This window comes from Malus domestica, chromosome 04 (genome assembly GCF_042453785.1).
Source record: "Malus domestica chromosome 04, GDT2T_hap1".
In the NCBI taxonomy this organism is placed as follows: domain Eukaryota; kingdom Viridiplantae; phylum Streptophyta; class Magnoliopsida; order Rosales; family Rosaceae; genus Malus; species Malus domestica.
In genome coordinates this window covers 26,085,575-26,102,437 of record NC_091664.1, presented here as the reverse complement: position 1 = coordinate 26,102,437, position 16,863 = coordinate 26,085,575, and the positions used below count along the sequence as shown (strand labels likewise).

Here is a 16,863-nt window from a genome sequence, read left to right as displayed (position 1 = left end):
AAGGCCCATGTTAAGGCAAGTCAAAAGCATTATTTACAAGCCTTGATATATCTTGCAAAAGAAGGGAAAATTGGATGAAGACCTCAATCATAGAATACAAGCTTGATGGATGAAGTGGAAGAGTGCATTGGGTGCGTTGTGCGATCGTCGTATGCCACTAAAGCTCAACGTAAAATTTTATAGGACGACAATAAGGCCAACAATGCTTTATGTCACGGAATATTGGATGGTGAAGCATCAACACTTACACAAAAATGCGTGTAGCGAAGATGAGAATGCTTCATTGAATGTGTGGGTTATGAGAAATGACAAGATTAGGAACGAGGATTTCCAAGGTAAATTAGGAGTAGCCGAAATTAAAGATAAGATGAGAGAAAATCGGTTAAGGTGGTTTGGACATGTGAAATGAACACCTACAGACGCTCTGGTTAGAAGATATGTTTATGAGACAGAGGCTCATAGCCAAAGGGACATAGGAAGACCTAGAAAGACTTGGAAGTAGACTCTAAGAAAAAACTTAGATTACTTGGATCTAACGGACGACATGACACAAAACCAAATGCAGTGATGTTCCAGGATTCATATAGACAACCCCACTTAGTGGGATAAGACTTTGTTGTTGTTGTTGTTTACTAATGCCATGAGTCATATCAATCAATCGTGCAGGCATAGGTTTGTTCACCTGGTAGCGAAATCTCTTGTCAGTATTCTCTGCGGCGAAATCTCTTCTCAGATAACGAGTATATTCTTGAGTTTGGTGGATCATGGCAAGGTCTCTGATGAACGGGAAGCTTTACATAATAGCTCTCATCGCAGGTTGTGCAATAACGTTTCACTTTTCACAAGCCTGCCTTTGGTACCGCTTGCAGGCATGGCTAATGTTTTTCAGCTTCCACCTTAGAATTGGGATTCAAAGTGACGTCTTCCCGGCAACTTGTGTGCTTATACCACGGGAACCACAATGGCTGCTCGGATCTTCTCCATCAGCAATGCGCTACTGGTGCAAGGGACTAGCCCTTCTGGGGTCACTTGCTGCACTTACGATTCTTTGGAAGATGTTCATGTGTTTATCTAGCTGCTTTCGTTTATTTTTCATTGTATCAAGAAGTTAGTATAACATGTTTTAAGCTCTTCATGATCACATGAAAATCATGGACATGGACTTGCAAGCTGTAATTTTTGAGTTGATCATGAACAATTTACTGTTATTTATTTGTTCACGGACTAAATGAGCTTTTTCATAGGGAGAGTATTAATGAATTTAAAGTGGATTAACAAAGTAGGGTTTAGGGGATGTGTGTAAACCTCCTCTGCTATAGTATCATCGGTGACGGAAAACATTTATAAAACTCTAATTTGCATTCGATGGCGTGGTAAACTGGAAGCGAAGAGCTTAGCTCACTCGTTGCAAAAATGACAGCATTCATATACTGAGCAGGCAACCCCTTGCATATCTGTGAGCCTCTCCATTCTTGAGTTGCTGTAACAAAAGGAGAGGGAAATAAAATAAGATATTGGCACGTCCCGAGAAGTAATGAACCAACTACAATTACTCAGGCAAATGCATGTACTTACATCTTGAAGTAGTTCACTATTTGGTAAAACTTAGTTTTGAAAGAACTGCAGCTGCCTGGTCACCAGCTAACAAGAAATAAGGATGCCTCAGAGCAGCGGCCGCTGATAAACGCCCCCTTCTAAGAGAACCTCTCTCGGAAACAAGCTTTGTGGCCAGATCCCAGCCTTTACCCGAATCGAGATCAAGAAGTGACAAGTCAGGTCTCAACCGAGTGCAGTCCTTCCATTTATTCAAGTCATATTTAACCATTTTTATCTCTGAATTGAAATTCTTTAAGCCTGCTGAAGACCTTAAGGATGGTATTGCCATTTGCAATAGTATAATTCCAGCAGAATACATATCAAACAGATCAGGACTGTTGAGCTGCAACAATAATCACAACGTCTGATTCATTGCTACGCTTTAAAACGAGAATTCAAGCTTTTTTCTGATCCAAATACCTCCTGCAAAGCAGCATAGCTTTTGATATGTTTGGCATCACAAATAAAGGGTTGAAAGTGTAGTACCTGCCAAAGAATCGGAGAAAGTAATGCAGCAATAGGCTCGGGAGGAAGATTTGGTGTGTCCTCTGGGAGCACATATAGTTCAGGAGGACAAAAGTCAGGGTCTAGCAGGGTGCAGTCTGGTATATAATTCTTTCCAATCCGGAGGTCAGTGGCTGCCCCGAAATCTATGAGCTTGATCTGTCCCTTCTTCGTCACTACTAAGTTTGCTGGTTTTACATCCCGATGAACAATGCCTGTGTCATGGATTTTCTTAAGCGAAGTAATAATTTGACGCATTATTTGCTTGATGATCAATGCACTGCGTCTGACGGAGTCTACATCTTGCAGGACACGTCCAAACATGACAGACTCTAAGTTAAAAGGGAATTTCCTATCTTTCATGTAATCATCAAGGTTTTGGTTTCCCTGTCACGGATTCAACATCACATGTAAAACAGCACTGAGTTCTTAATAATCATATATATCAGTCTGTCATGGATTTATCTAAATAATTTGAATATAGAGCAAAATGCTTTAGATTTTCGAACTCGTGATCCATGAATGCATAGAGTACCTCGAATTTCCAAACGAGCCACTTTCCACCCTTTGTAAACTGTGACTTTGTTTTATCAGCAACGAAACTTCCCAAGAACGCAGCACATGTTTCAGGTGCTGCTCTAGACAACCTGTAATTGAACCACTCCTCGAATTCGCCAAAATCTTCAGCCCCTTGAACACCAATCTTCACCTGCATTTTTCCTTGCCCAAAAAAGTCCGATCAATCTTTTTACACATCACAGAAAACACTGATAAACAAGTAATGGTCAAATCTACAAAGCCACCAATAAAAGAAAACGATTAACAAAATTGTAGTACCTTAGAAACAACGCAAAAATAAAGCCGGTTAGATTTTGACTAAAAGTCTGCAGGCGGTTCTATTTGTGCATATTTCCCAAAACCGTAAGTAGTAATATCATACCATGATAAATCACGGAATAACCTACTTACCTTCTTGAGGATGACCTTCTCCTTAAACCTCTCATCCAACTGTGGAGCCCTCCCCCTTCCTCTCCTCTGCACAGTCTCCTCGACATTCACATTCTTCGGAACAACTGCCCCGGAATAAACCACACCGAAAGACCCTTCTCCCAATTTTTCCCCGATCACAAAACCCGTCCTTTTCAACCTCCTCCTCCCAGTCAAACTATCCAACCCCAACTGCAGAGGAGCAAGAAGGTATGCATCAATGGCGCCAATGAGAATCCCCGGCCTTGCGGTCAAGTATATCCAAGTAATCCCAGCAAAAACAAGGAAACCCCATTTCTGTGTTTCTGACAGCTCCTCTGTAATTCTCTCAAACTGCATGAAACCATATTGCAGAGGAGGAAATTGGTCCGACTGGAGGGTAGTTTCCATAAGATTTTCAGGGATTTCGCCGAAGAATGCATTGCATCTGTGAGGGGAGATTCTGAATTGGGTTGTGAAGCAGCAGAGATTGTGAAGTGAAGAGGGTTTTGAAGGAGGGAAGCATGCAGGCTTAGGGTTGTGTTTACGTGTGGACAGACTTGGAGAGTGCAGATAGGCCATGCTTGTAGTTTGTTGTAGAGGTTATGTTGTCTAGTGTGTACTTTTTGTTTTGTTGGAGAACTAGTACAAGCGTCAGCAAAGGCTGACATTTTGACACGTGTACTCTGATTTATCCACATGTGAAATTTGCTTCCGAAAATGCACAAAAAATTTGGAAAATAAGAGAAAACATGAGAAAAGAACATTGCTGTAAGAAAATTGGCTCCTGATGACGATTTGTAGTCGTCTATCGAGAGTTGGATGATTATTTTGGAACATTAATAATAATTCTTTTTATATGTTATTTTACGATATTACCATAATATCTCACAAATTTAAATAAAAAGTAAAATGCTAACATTCAGAATTCAGAATTCAGCAAATGAAATGTGTCTGCAAAGATTTCATATTTGTCTAATCTCAAGAGAGGACTGCTTAAGGAAATCTCTCTCCCGGATGCTGCTTTCAAGCAACTTACATAAGTTCATAGTTAAGAAGATTCTACAAGGGAAAGGATAAGAAAGGTCAAAAAACTTGCATCTTGGGACAACGCACGCTAGCGAATGTCGTCTACTTCTGGAGAAAAGAGGAGACCGGCCTAACATAACTGAAGCCTGTGAAGGGGTTTCCAGCAGCATTCGGGCTAGCGGCTGGGGAATCCACAACTGACATGTCGGTCCAGCACTTATCAAAATTGGCGATGCAGTGCCTCCCGGCAACATCTGGGCGAAAGCTTGGTTGGATTTGCCGAGCCTCCAGTTTTTTCCAGTTTATTGGCTTGAACCATTTGTGGCGCTTGATGTCCTCACTCCCCAAAGGCCCACGACCGAGGCGCTTGGTTGGATCCTTCTGCAGCAGCTGAAAACATAACCAGGCCAAGTCAGTTCTCTCATAGTTAACTAAAAACATCAATTGAAAAAGGCTCAAAAGAAAGACTCGAGGATCAGCATTGACGTTCCCAACCACCGACTAAACAAAAACAAAAGGCATTGATCTTTTCATATCCAAAGTAGCCATCATCTTCATTTTGAAACTATTGGGTTCTACTTAAAGTGATGGCTCATAATATTCTAGATTCAATACATAGATTAACATAGAAGGAAACCCCGTCATATAGTAGCAGTAAGTAATCCATACGAAGGAAGCTCCATCTTATTGTTGCAGTAAGTAATCTCATACAAAAGCTGAAACTATCCAGAAAAAAGGTTGATCGGGGTAGATGAATATATACCGCTTTCAACAGTGAATGTGCTTCACTTGACAAAAAGGAAGGCAACTTGATCTTTTCCTTAACTATCTTCTGCTGAATTTTCTCCCTGTTCCCAGTAAAAGGAGGCTGCAAAAGCAAGAGCAATGATAAATTAATTTCATGTTTGATGCTATTAGCCATAGAACAAATGCTCCAACTTCTAAGATCCATATTGACATAAAAAATAAGGACACAATTCCTAAAGTGCATTTCTGTGCGTGGGTTACCCAATTAACAAACAAAATATTTTTCTTCATTTTCATTTTTCGCAGAAGTTTATTCATCGTGGATGAGATGTCCAACATAAACAGTACATACAGACAATATGACAATTAGCATAAGAAACAAACATGGATCCCCACCTAATAAAAACAAATTTCACAAACAATGGCCTTCCATTATAATAATTTTTGTCATATCTACAAGAATATAATGATTGTTGAATTGAAATTTAGACAGAATTTCCACCTGACCATGAAGAAATTCTCTCTATATCATCGTGATCTATAAGAAGAAAATGAATAAAATGCAAACCTTTCCAGTAAGCATCTCAAACAATAGGACTCCCACACTCCACCAGTCTGCAGCCTTATCATGTCCCTTTCCAAGAACTATTTCGGGTGGCATGTATTCTACGGTTCCACACATAGAATTAGATCTTGTGTTCTCTTCAAGTTGCTTCGCAAGACCAAAATCAGTCAACATGGCCTGTTTAATAAACCAGTGATCATGACGTCAGTTAGACTTCATAGGGAGCGATTAATCAGAACAATAACATGGAGAGAGGGAGGTGGAGAGAGATATATACGTGGCCATCTGCATCCAAAAGGATATTTTCAGGTTTAAGATCCCTATGCATTATTCCATTTGCATGGAGGTGAGCAACCGCAGAAACAATCTCAGCAGCGTATATTCGTCCCAGCTCCTCTCTGAAAATAAGAAAAACTAGTATTAAGTGTCTGCATATTTGAGCTTATAAATAAAAAAAATATTGGAGGTCGAGACAAAAGGTACCTAAAAAGGCCATGGTGATAGAGCTGAAAGAAGAGGTGACCACCATTAACGAAATCCAGCACAAGATATAGTCTATATTTGGTCTGCATAACAAATTAAACTAAGTTAGTAGTCTAGTCATCATTAAGAAAGTCACCAAACCAGCACATTGGGTTGAAATATCTCAATTGATAGTATCTTTTGAAAGATACTTTTTTTTTTTTACCAACATGGATTCTCGTAAGTCTCATATAGAAAAGCAGATCAGAAAAAGGTAAATAGGAATAAATACTTCCAGAGCCGGGCGGTAAATACCTGAAATGAGTATCTAAGTTGGATAATGAATGGATGATCAATTTTTGTTAAAATATCCCTCTCAGCTTTCATGTATTCGGCATGATTCTTCTCCATGATCTTGTCCTTTCGCATGACCTTCATTGCATATATTTCTGATGTCCCCTTCTTCCTCACCTGATATACTTTTGCAAATGCACCCTGCCCAACAACTTTCAAAACCTCAAAATCTTCAATGCCTACACTCTCGATCTTCATGGGGTTTTCATCAATAACTTCAAGAGGCTTTTCATCGACACCAATAAAAGGTTCCTGAAATTCTTTGATGGTGTCTCCATTGACACACTCTACCAGTTCCACTGAATCTTCTGTGTCATTTATGGTCAGTTTGCTGAGCTTCAATGATTGGTTTACAAACGATGAGGGGCCAACCAAAGAATGTGATCGGTTGTGAATAACCACTGGATCGTCATAAATAAGATCAGTTGCATCTTCAATCGAGGCAGAATTAGCCACGTTCACTTCTACTGAAGCCTGAACTGGTAGAGGGCCAAATACATCATCAAAATCAAGCTCGAGGTGATCTGAAACTGCAGCATCCACTGTTCCCATGGAAAAAAGCAACTGGGTCTGAATTGGTTTGCACATGTGGGCCTTGGTTAAACCAGGTAGCTGAGAGGAAACCATGTTTTCAAGTATAGAGCAGGGATGCAAACTTCAGTGAAAAACCCTTGAATTGATCCCTGCTATCGATTTACCTATCCAAAAGTCTCAACGGCCAGTGCTCTAGACGGACACCTATCAATTGCCAAGTTCACAATTGCAAAAGGGGTTCCTAGGAACTTTGGCAATAAACAGAACAAAATCCAGACGAAGAAGAGGTTATTCTTGTTTCCCGATTTACAGGAAAACACGGATGCTTCAGAAGTTCTTGAATTCATGAAGAGCAGGCTGTCAAATCTGAGTTCAACACCACACACAAGGAAAAAAAACAAACTTCGTTAGTAACTTTGTACCATGAGACCAAAAAGAACTCAAAAACAAACAGGCGTCACTAACATGATAACATGATCTTCACAACAAAAATAAATAGCAAAATTCAAATAGAAGAATCCGAAAGTCAAATATGACTTTAGTTTAACCTGCTTTATAACATAAATCACATCAAACAAAACCCCTACTCCAGTTTTTATATCAAAAGTTTGGTTAAGAGCCTTCATGCTGAAGTCTGATTTCTCTCCAAAACTTATTGGAATTTCCCATATTATCCTAACAACGTCATTAACTATTTGTTCCCTCCAAAATTTATTTCCCTCCAATAAAATTTCGACTCGAAACATATCGAGGAATCCCAAACACTTAACTTGTTTGCCAAAATGTTTAGCGAGAATTCGAATCATTCGATATGCCATTCGGTGCATAAAAAACATACAATCAGAACCAAAACTAAATCGAAAAGAATACATAATACGAACCAAAATTAATGCGTGAATCAAAACGCATTACGATAAAAGCAACCCAGAATTCGAAACCGCAGAAATTCCAGACTGGGAAGTCGAAATTGGATGAAGGAATCCAAAGTTTTCAGATTTCAAGCTACGATTGTGTAATCCGCCATTCTAACGACAAAAGAAAAGCAATTCATCCCAACAATTACCAGATCCCAAAACCACCGCACAATTATTTAATATAACCGAAAAAACGAAACTTTAGATCTAAAAAAAGGTGGTTGTTTCAGGCTAAAAAACTCAAAACTTTCTGTCACTTTCCTACCGTTTCTCGGAAACCAAACAGAAAACGTAAAACCCAGAAGGATTAGAGAGAGAGAGAGAGAGAGAGAGAGATTGATTTGCTTACTTGGGAAGGATGCAGACGGAGCAGGAGAGGGAGGGACAGAGCAGGTGAGAGAGAGGAGGGAAAGAATGGAGGTTTTTTGTAAACGCTGTTTTCACGAATCCTGGAGCGGAGGGGACGCGTCGCCGCTTATATTTTCCAGCCACGAATTTTTTTTTGGATCTCCGAATTTTGACGATGGCGACGTGGCGGGAGGGGATTGGTTGGCGGACGAGTTGCCAAGTTGCACCTGATTCCGGTTTTCTGAAGGTGCTTTGAACCTCGTGGGAATATGCTCTTCTCCGATTGGTTGTTGGCTCTACGAAGGCGTGCTTTGACCATGCGTCTACGATTGGGTTTTGGTTTGCTTCGGACAAAATTAATATTTTTAGGGAGATTATTGACATAATCATTCAGGAAAATTAATTTTGTAAATCATGTGATTGTTGATCGATCCTCTTTGTGAGATCTCGAAGATCCTCTAATTACGTTCGTTTATCGTACATCATGCGATAAAAAATCATTGTTAATTTTTTTTAATTGAATTTAAATAGAACCTGATCAAAACTGGTCGCACGATGTACGATAGATGGATGTGATTGGATGATCCCTGGATCCTCACAAAGAGGATCCTCATTCGATTGTTAAGTGTGGATTAATGTGTTATTTTCTATTTAATTTATGTAATTTAGTTTTAAAAATGTGTATACAATTGAGAATTTGAGAGATTTTAATGGATTTATAAATCCATGGAGTTTAAGGGAGTTTAATTGATTTGTAGAGATCCCATGAAATTACATTTTTGCTCCATATTTCTTATTCATGTTCTGTTTTAATTAGAGAGTTAAACTGGTAATTTCATAAGGTTTTGGTTGAACAATAAGTGTTTTATTAATTAGTAGGGATTATTAGGTTTATTTAGTTGTAAAGAATTGAACTTTTAATTTTTTTGTTGGAAGTTTTAGGGTTTTATTTTTTTTTATGGAAAAGATGTTTTATTCAAGTACTAATAGATGGTGCATATTGAACTTCATAAAAGCTATTCACAGCTCAAACGTGACTATCAAAAATTAAAGCTACGTCTTTTAAAAAAAACAAGTTGTCTTAACAACTATCATGGAGCAAAAAAATAAAATACAAAATACAAACCAACATCGTAAACCTAGTCATGTACAACTCAAACGAGGACTTTGAAGGAGTTTACAACCTTGCCATTTAATAGTTGTGAGGGAAGATGTGCATTCCCATTTGCCATCCCTTTGTGGCCAACACCAGTTAATAAACTACTACACTTCTACATATAGCTACCATTTTTGGTAATCTCATGCTAATTTGCTTTCGTTCCTACAAATTTAATCTTCCCTTGAAACAATCAATTATTGTTTTGTATAAATCTGATTTAGCGTTTGATCAGTGTTGTTTTTTGTACTTTCATTTGTACTTGGAGCATGTTGTAAAAATGTGACTGATTCAAGATAGCAACTTAAAGATGCATAAGCATTTGTCCTTCTAATTTTGTTTTGTATGTTTGTTTGTCGAAAATGTTATAATAGCGCATCTAAAAACGTTTTTTTTCTCATCGTTCAATATATGTGTTACATGTAAATCGTTTTTCGTCATATGATCTCATATCGCTTCTTTCATTTTGAATCAAGCAACTTTTGAAAAACAAAAACACATAAACTGAAGTTGAGATACTAAGATTATTTGATAATCATTTCATTTTCAATATTCCAAATTTTGTTTTCACGTTTTTTGAAAAGACTGAAAAACTTAATAAAATCAAATCAAAATTTAAAAATTAACAATTGTAGCATTCTATTTTGATTTTCGGCTTTTCTTTTTTGTATAACTAAAATATGAATTATTTATCAAACAATCCCAAAATTGAAGTGTTTTAGTCTATAAATAAGTGAAAATAAGAAATGGAAGTGAAGAACATAACAAACGACTTGGCGTTTCCTTTGCCTACAAAACGACTTCGTCTTCAGTCACACCTTAATCCCAACTGATTCCGTTGCAGTCGACAGTTTGAGTTGACCATGTGCGAGTGTCTTCCCTCCAGCCCCCTTTCTTTTCCGCTCACAAAATCTCCAAAATTAGGGTTTACCAGAACCAATTGGAGCCCCCAAATCCAACCGCACCCCAACTTTTACACCCCAAATTGTTCTAAGCTATCAAATTTCGCGAATTCAGAAATCACAAATTCCAGAAATGGGAGGTCTTTGTTCCTAAGCAGAAGGGCCAGCGAGAATCCGAAAGTTGACTTTGGGATTCCGGCCGAGTTAGGGTTTAAGGAGAAAGGGGAAAACCTCTTCGACCTCGAAACAGAATCAATTGAATCAGTAACGCGAAATGGGATTGACCCCAGGGAGGAATCCAATGCTTCATTGGGTTCGGAAAATTTATTGGAATCGGAGGCCGGTTCGGGGGAGGATAAGCGAAATCGGAAGAGCAACGAGAGCGTAAAAGAGGAGAATCGGGTTCGAATTGAGGGTACGGATGGTGATGCGTTGGAGAAGGAGGAGAATTTGAAGCACATTGATGAAAAAGTTGGGCTGAGAAAAGGGAGACAGGTGATGAGGAGGTCCAATATTCTTGCGAAGCAAGTTATCAGTATCCGAAGTGCGCTCAGCTTGGGATTTGTCTCGCAGCTTTGGGTCAATACCAACTCTGTAAGTATCAAACTTTCGAATTTCGTATTCTGTGGTAAAAGTTGCTAGCTTGATTAATTTGCTGCCAGTTTGTGAAAATTTTTGCTTGCTTTAGTAAGTTAAACTTAGAAATCTTTCCTTTTTTCTGCAGTGGATGGTAATGTTTGTAGAAGTAAGACGGAACTTGCTTTCGGGGGATTTCGAACGTTTTCTTCTCGATGATATTACCCAGGTACATTGTGCTTGGAACATGTATGTATTTCATGCTTGTACTCTATGAACGTTATTCTCTTATGGAAAAGGTGTTCAATTTGTTCTTCTTTGCAGGTTGGTGATGTTGTGCTTGTTGAGGACGAGAGTGTGATTGAAGACGAATTTAAGATTGTTGGACTGGAAACGTTGGTATGTTCTGTCTCCCTGTGACATATGTGTATATGCTTGATAAGAGCTTCCACTCTTGTCTCTTTCTTTCCAAATGGGAGTGTATTCTATGTTTTTTTTTTGTTTTTTCTCTCTGCATGTTTAGCTTAGTTTTCTGCATCACCAAAGCTTAAGTTAATGTGTTCAAGGATAGCTTATTTTATTAAATGGTAATTTGATCACTATACGTAGGTGTTCGGTGTACCATGTACCTTGTTCAATATCTTTTAGTATCAATTTTTACCATTTGAGTTCTTAAGTTGTGATTTTGCTAGGTAGGATACCAAGTTATAACACCAGGCAGACGAACTATTGGAAAGGTGTGTCTCTATATTGCTCTAATGTCTTCATACTTATTTTCCTATTCCTCAATCATCTAACTTGTTTCATGCGCCATTTCTAGGTGCGGGGGTACAGTTTTAACGTCAATTCAGGGGCTGTAGAATCCCTTGAATTTGATTCATTTGGAATTTCCTATATCCCATCAAGTTTGGTAGGTGAAATGGAAATTTTACGCATTAATGGTACTAGAATTGGCTTGCATGTCTAGGGATTTTTTTTGAAAACATTCTACTTGCAAAGCTTAATTCCATCTAATTATAGGTGAGTACCTATGCGTTGTTTGTTGAGGACGTGCTGGAAGTTGTCTCTGATGCCGTCATTGTGCATGAAGCTGCAGCTTCACGCATACACAGGCTGACCAAGGTGCTTCTTAGCTGCACAATAAAACCACTAGTCTTGATTTGTAGTTTGCTTTATTTGCAACTTAGTGTTATGCCTGCAAATGAAAGTTTATCTGCCATCATAGTTTGCCTTTTAAGCATTACTCGCTGTTGTTTCAAGTATGGTAAATCGAAAAGGAATTGTGGCCATTGTTCATGCTAGACATTTTAATCCATTTCTTGGGCACTTACATGTTTAACCACAGAAATTTGTTTCTTACTGCACCTTGGTTCCCTTTTACTTCTGTTCCATAACTGTGCCGTTCGGCCCCTTCCACGGCCCTAATATGTCAGTAATTGGGGCTTCTATCAAATCATGAATGGATCTAGTCCAGTGAGATTGTTTACATGTAAAATAACGGAAACTGACATTTGGATTTATGTGACCATAGGGTTTCTTGGACAGCCGAAATGTTGCAACCTCCATAGATGATCTCGATGAATATTCCGACTTTGAAAGACCCGTAAGATCGGATAAGCATACAAGAAGAAGAAATTTTGGTAACCAGAAGTTCGATTCCAAGAAAAGCAAGACCAATGATGATTGGGACCTCCCAATGGATTACTTCTGAGTTCTTATCGTCAAGGTTCTTTGTTGCCTTCTTGTAGATATATACATAGATTGGAGTAGGTTTATCTATTGCAGTGCATTCATATATGAAAAATATCAACATAAAATGTCGTGTTGTTTTAGTCATCATAGGATCAGAGACCTCTATGTGGTACATGTTCATATTTCAATTCAAACATTGTTTATCAGCAAATCACAGTCTGATACACATACATAATGTATTAAAAACACCAAAAGAGATACGCATACACACATCGAACCACGATTTGTCTACAAGTGGAATTAGCTCGCGTATCGGAGAAACGTGCTCTCCTTCCTCCTTTGGCCCCTCCTCTCTCTTACAAATTGGTTAATTCAGCTCCACTCGTGACAACTTTCTTATTGGACGGCCCTACAATCCCGACTACTTTGTTATTGGATGGCCCTGCAATCCCGACCATGTATCTTCCTTTTTTATGATCAACTCATTAGTAGAAATTCAAATTGATCATTTAAAAGGAGGCAGATTGTCTGTCTTCTCATCTTTTCCTATTTTGTGCGGTCACGGTTAAGCCACGTTAATATTTTATTTTGATTTTTTTTATAGAGATAATAAGATAAAAAATAATAAGAATATAAAATGTTGACGTGGCTTAACCGTGACAGCACAAATAGGAGAAGATGGAAAGGGCACCCAAACAAGAGGGTAGACAATCTACCTCCCATTTAAAATCATTCAACTTCAGCAGATAATCAGTGAGGAAAATTTTTTAGTATGTGGGAAATATGATCTGGTACACCTACATTCATAACATAATTGATGTATTGGATCGTGTTCTTGACATATTGAAAAATCAATGAGCCAGTGGATCAGTCAAACTGTGAATTAGTACTCTTGAAATCCGTGACATGTACCAGAGAAAAACCTTAATTAGGGTTGAAACAGTTGAAATTTTTACCGCCTTTTATCTTTTATCCAATTAAGCTTCCAATTTAATATCGCCATCTCCATAATGACCAAACAGAATATTTATTACGTGTCGTTATCTGGTAGGACATAATGAGTGTGCGGGTCCCGCCATGAGCATGTCTTTCGTAATTGATTGGCACGCAATCATATCCTGTTAAATGGACATAACTATCCTTTTTCTACACCCAACTAAAAAAAAATTCTTTATTAAATTTTTAAGTTTGCTCTTAAATAAATAGGAATAAGAAAATAAAAGAAAATAAACATTAGTGCTTTTATCTCTACACCTAGTAACTCAAAAAAATGACATACATCTACACTCCTCCATTATTTCATGCAAAACACACTCAAATGACAACAAAATATTCTTCTGAGTTCATCAACAAGAAAGCTTGCTAGAAACCATTGTTGCTAGAAACCCTTAGCGGCCCTCATTTATAATTTCAACGGAGAAAACATTTTACCAATTCGTTGGACATGAAACAAATTCATGTAATATGAGAAAAAAAGCTTCCATGTCAGTGTCTATTTAGAAGAGATAGCAACAATGGTTTCTAGCAGGCTGACTTGTTAGTGTTAATAATTTATGCAATTAGCCAACTCCCAGATAATGGCTCAAACAAGGAAACATATTAGTTGAAAACTTACGCTGAAACTATAAATGAGGGCTAATAAGGGTTTCTAGCAAGCTGACTCGTTGATGAACACGAGATAATATTTTGATGTTATTTGGGTGGGTTTTGTCGAAAATAATGGAGAAGTGCACTGGTGTGCCAGTTTTGAAGTTATGGGGTGTAGATATAAAAAACACCAATATTTATTTTCTTTTCTTTTCTTATTCTTATTTATTTAAGGGCAAACTTAGAAGTTTGGTAGATAAAACTTGTTAGTTGAGTGTAGAGATAAGATAACTAAGTCCAAATAAAATTTTCCATAAAATAATAATGGCTTTTTATATTAGCACCCCATAAAATGTTGAATGCACTTCATATTAAAATTTAATATTAAATGACTTATTTACCCTACCCTACCATGCAATGACAATTTTGACCTTATTAGGTTAAAAAAATTAAAAAATTCTATATACACCTCAAACCACTTTTAATGTATTATTTAACTTATTCAACTATCAAAACCCCTCCGATCCTCCATTGTTGAACAAAACCCTAACCAATGAAACTACAAACATATTGATTGAGAAAAATTATTTTTGATGAATGAAACATGAAATCAATGTTTCAGAAACTTCACATGAGGTAAGACTTCATATTTTTTATTGTTTTAGTGATTTTGACGACATCGATAATTATTTAATCTTGTTTTGATGCGTTATTCAAGCTTCTATGTTCGTATTCATCTTTTAGGAATCACAGAGATTACATGAATAATTAAACACGTAAATTTACCACCAAATATTAAAAACAGATGACATAGGTTTTAATGGTGGAATTGAAAACAACCCACATATGCTTTAAATCTTAGGCGGCATCTTTAGTCAAAATTATAGTCGGCATTTTTTGTCCAAATTAAAAACTTTATAAGGTTTGAAAAATGTGAGGTGTATAGAAAATATGGGGTGCATGTAGAAAATGTAAGGTATACTATATTAAGAATGTGGGGTGTAAGAGTATTATAGGAAATTATGTGGGGTTTATTAAAATAATTAGTAATTAAAAAAGTAAATGTATGGTGTATTAAGTATGTGATGTTTATTCAACAATTTATTAAGTGTTAATATAATAGCCAATAATCATCGTTGGAATCTGGAGCTTGTTTATAAATAAACTTTCTGAACGCAAATTAAAATTGTAGCCGTTAGCACTTTGCGCCTCTCCACTTTCAAATTCAAACACACTCTCTCTCTACAATTCCCTCTTTCTCTCTCTCTCCTCTCAAGTATAACAACCTCAACTGGCATAGCATCTTTCACGCATCCACCAAAGCAATGCAGGCGCTTCAATCTCCTGTTGCCGGGATTGCCGGAATTGCCGGAATTGCCGGGAACCTGGTTGTTCGGCCTAGAAGCGGCCGGACGCCGCTCCAGCTGAAGAACACTCCGGCGACTCCGACAAACTCCGATGTCAAAATCAAGCCGGTACAGCAATTGATTGGTGTTGGGGATGATTCGAACAAGGAGAACCGTCCGGTATATGTGACTCCGGTGAAGATGGAGGCGATGGACGCGTCGCTGGCGGAGGAGCTGAGCGCGATCAGGAAGAAGATGGAGAGGATGAAATCGGACAGAGAGAGGACGGAGAAGATGCTCAAGGAGAGGGATCTGATGATGGAAATGCAGACGAAGGAGCTCGAAAACAGAGGGCAGATTCAGAGGATGCTGGAGATTGAGCTCGATCGGATTTACCGATTGAACCAGCTCCATGTTCGATCAATCGTAAGCTCCGATTGAATTTCAAACACTTTTTCATTCCCTTTTTTGTTCCTTCAATTTTGATTTAATTTTGAGTGTTTCGGAACAGAGAGTGTCGCCGATTCGATCGCTCAGGGAGAAGGAGAAAGAAAAGAAGGCCGCAGAATGGCCGTCGCAGGTGAACCATAATCTCGATTTTTCTTAATTTTCTATCAGATTTGAAATTAATTATTGTTTTTAATTCGTTTTCATTATTTTGTTGATCAGGAAGCGGAAGAGGAAGCGGAAGCGGAAGAGGAAGCGGAAGCGGAGGAGGAAATGGAGGAATCTGTGGATGAAAACTCACCGCAGAGGGCGGAGAGTTGTGCTGCGTCCAGTTCCGAAATCGTTACAGAGAAAACAGAGAAGTGATAATTTTATAGGGTTTTGGTTTGTGAATTTTATTTGAATTTTATTCGTTTTCATAATAATATAATACCTCATTATGTTTTAATGTTCTTGGTATGTTAGTGCTTGGAAGATATACTTATAGTTCATAACTTCATATATTCATAAATTTCAACTGTTTTTCAAATATTTATGTCATCTAGTCGAGCGCAGTGGTGCAAAACCGAGCCTTATGATGTTTTAGGGTTTATAGAGTCAACCTCACTTAGTGTGATAAAATAAAAATATAAGTTGTGATGACTATTAACAATACGTAGATTTGTTTGTATATATACTTATGTAAGATTGTAAAGAATAAATCGTTTGCTATTATGAGATTATATTTAACTGAAACTTAATCCTAATTAACAAGATGAAATTTTTATGTTAGAAAACTTAATCGTTTGATCCAACTAAAATGTGTGGATGTTGAGAAAATTAAAAATGTTGAAATGTTGGCTGCTTTTTATTGATGTGTCGAAAACCTATTGAACCAAATCAAATGAAAAATGGTGTGGTTCCACAGTTTCAATTATTACTGATCAAAATTGAACCAAAATGAATAATTGAATGTTAGGGGATGCGGTTATATTTTTAGTGTCAAATCAAATCAAACCGAACCACGTTTAACTACTCATAATTTATGGCCTTGCATGTGCTTAAAAGTAATTGGACTACATCATAAAATCAATTGACAATACGAGGAGTAGCACAATTTCTTATAAGCATATGCAATGTCTCTCATTTTTTATACCAT

General features: G+C 37.6%; 4 protein-coding genes across 7 annotated transcripts; 2 read left to right on the top strand and 2 right to left on the bottom strand.

Annotated features, from left to right (window-relative positions):
• Nucleotides 1–1,234: 1,234 nt before the first annotated feature.
• On the bottom strand, nt 1,235–3,689 carry LOC103433769 (serine/threonine-protein kinase STN8, chloroplastic). 2 transcript variants are annotated; one of them, XR_011579694.1, is made up of 5 exons: nt 3,070–3,689; nt 2,636–2,809; nt 2,083–2,487; nt 1,576–2,019; nt 1,235–1,480 (listed from the first exon to the last, which is right to left on the bottom strand). XR_011579694.1 is itself a non-coding variant. In XM_008372052.4 (5 exons), exons 1-4 carry the CDS (start codon nt 3,646–3,648, stop codon nt 1,592–1,594), a joined length of 1,506 nt encoding a protein of 501 aa, XP_008370274.3. In that variant the 5' UTR covers nt 3,649–3,687; the 3' UTR covers nt 1,235–1,480; nt 1,576–1,591. The 2 variants fall into 2 exon arrangements, 1 of the variants encoding a protein (XP_008370274.3); XM_008372052.4 differs by having other exon boundaries at nt 1,576–1,939; nt 3,070–3,687.
• A 312-nt stretch (nt 3,690–4,001) lies between these two features.
• LOC103433768 (serine/threonine-protein kinase AtPK2/AtPK19-like) lies at nt 4,002–8,327 on the bottom strand. Its single transcript, XM_008372051.4, has 7 exons — nt 8,021–8,327; nt 6,185–7,123; nt 5,891–5,973; nt 5,685–5,805; nt 5,411–5,584; nt 4,859–4,963; nt 4,002–4,485 (listed from the first exon to the last, which is right to left on the bottom strand). Exons 2-7 carry the CDS (start codon nt 6,848–6,850, stop codon nt 4,198–4,200), a joined length of 1,437 nt encoding a protein of 478 aa, XP_008370273.1. The 5' UTR covers nt 6,851–7,123; nt 8,021–8,327; the 3' UTR covers nt 4,002–4,197.
• Nucleotides 8,328–9,994: 1,667 nt separating this feature from the next.
• On the top strand, nt 9,995–12,556 carry LOC103427644 (uncharacterized). Its single transcript, XM_008365711.4, has 7 exons — nt 9,995–10,671; nt 10,802–10,882; nt 10,978–11,052; nt 11,346–11,390; nt 11,474–11,563; nt 11,674–11,775; nt 12,185–12,556. The coding sequence occupies exons 1-7, from the start codon at nt 10,039–10,041 to the stop codon at nt 12,362–12,364; spliced, it is 1,206 nt and encodes a 401-aa protein (XP_008363933.3). The 5' UTR covers nt 9,995–10,038; the 3' UTR covers nt 12,365–12,556.
• Nucleotides 12,557–15,077: 2,521 nt separating this feature from the next.
• LOC103433766 (high mobility group B protein 6) lies at nt 15,078–16,254 on the top strand. Of its 3 annotated transcripts, none has more exons than XM_029101338.2 (3): nt 15,078–15,704; nt 15,790–15,858; nt 15,960–16,254. In XM_029101338.2, the coding sequence occupies exons 1-3, from the start codon at nt 15,258–15,260 to the stop codon at nt 16,089–16,091; spliced, it is 648 nt and encodes a 215-aa protein (XP_028957171.2). In that variant the 5' UTR covers nt 15,078–15,257; the 3' UTR covers nt 16,092–16,254. The 3 variants fall into 3 exon arrangements, with proteins under 3 accessions (XP_028957171.2, XP_070676080.1, XP_070676081.1); XM_070819979.1 differs by having other exon boundaries at nt 15,121–15,704; nt 15,948–16,254; XM_070819980.1 differs by having other exon boundaries at nt 15,121–15,704; nt 15,790–15,859; nt 15,955–16,254.
• The last annotated feature ends 609 nt before the right edge of the window (nt 16,255–16,863 follow it).

What these genes read in the sequence shown, in the direction of transcription:
- LOC103433766 (XM_070819979.1), top strand. Translation starts at nt 15,258, where the DNA reads ATGCAGGCGCTTCAATCTCCTGTTGCCGGGATTGCCGGAATTGCCGGA. An exon ending in AGCTCCATGTTCGATCAATC is followed by an intron (nt 15,705 to 15,789) that starts GTAAGCTCCGAT and finishes GTTTCGGAACAG; the next exon opens with AGAGTGTCGCCGATTCGATC. An exon ending in CCGCAGAATGGCCGTCGCAG is followed by an intron (nt 15,859 to 15,947) that starts GTGAACCATAAT and finishes TTTGTTGATCAG; the next exon opens with GAAGCGGAAGAGGAAGCGGA.
- LOC103427644 (XM_008365711.4), top strand. Translation starts at nt 10,039, where the DNA reads ATGTGCGAGTGTCTTCCCTCCAGCCCCCTTTCTTTTCCGCTCACAAAA. An exon ending in CCTATATCCCATCAAGTTTG is followed by an intron (nt 11,564 to 11,673) that starts GTAGGTGAAATG and finishes ATCTAATTATAG; the next exon opens with GTGAGTACCTATGCGTTGTT. An exon ending in GCATACACAGGCTGACCAAG is followed by an intron (nt 11,776 to 12,184) that starts GTGCTTCTTAGC and finishes ATGTGACCATAG; the next exon opens with GGTTTCTTGGACAGCCGAAA.
- LOC103433769 (XM_008372052.4), bottom strand. Translation starts at nt 3,648, where the DNA reads ATGGCCTATCTGCACTCTCCAAGTCTGTCCACACGTAAACACAACCCT. An exon ending in GGCTCGTTTGGAAATTCGAG is followed by an intron (nt 2,488 to 2,635) that starts GTACTCTATGCA and finishes AATCCGTGACAG; the next exon opens with GGAAACCAAAACCTTGATGA. An exon ending in TTTCTCCGATTCTTTGGCAG is followed by an intron (nt 1,940 to 2,082) that starts GTACTACACTTT and finishes TTATTGTTGCAG; the next exon opens with CTCAACAGTCCTGATCTGTT.
- LOC103433768 (XM_008372051.4), bottom strand. Translation starts at nt 6,850, where the DNA reads ATGGTTTCCTCTCAGCTACCTGGTTTAACCAAGGCCCACATGTGCAAA. An exon ending in TTTTGGATGCAGATGGCCAC is followed by an intron (nt 5,585 to 5,684) that starts GTATATATCTCT and finishes TTTATTAAACAG; the next exon opens with GCCATGTTGACTGATTTTGG. An exon ending in CACATTCACTGTTGAAAGCG is followed by an intron (nt 4,486 to 4,858) that starts GTATATATTCAT and finishes TTATGTTTTCAG; the next exon opens with CTGCTGCAGAAGGATCCAAC.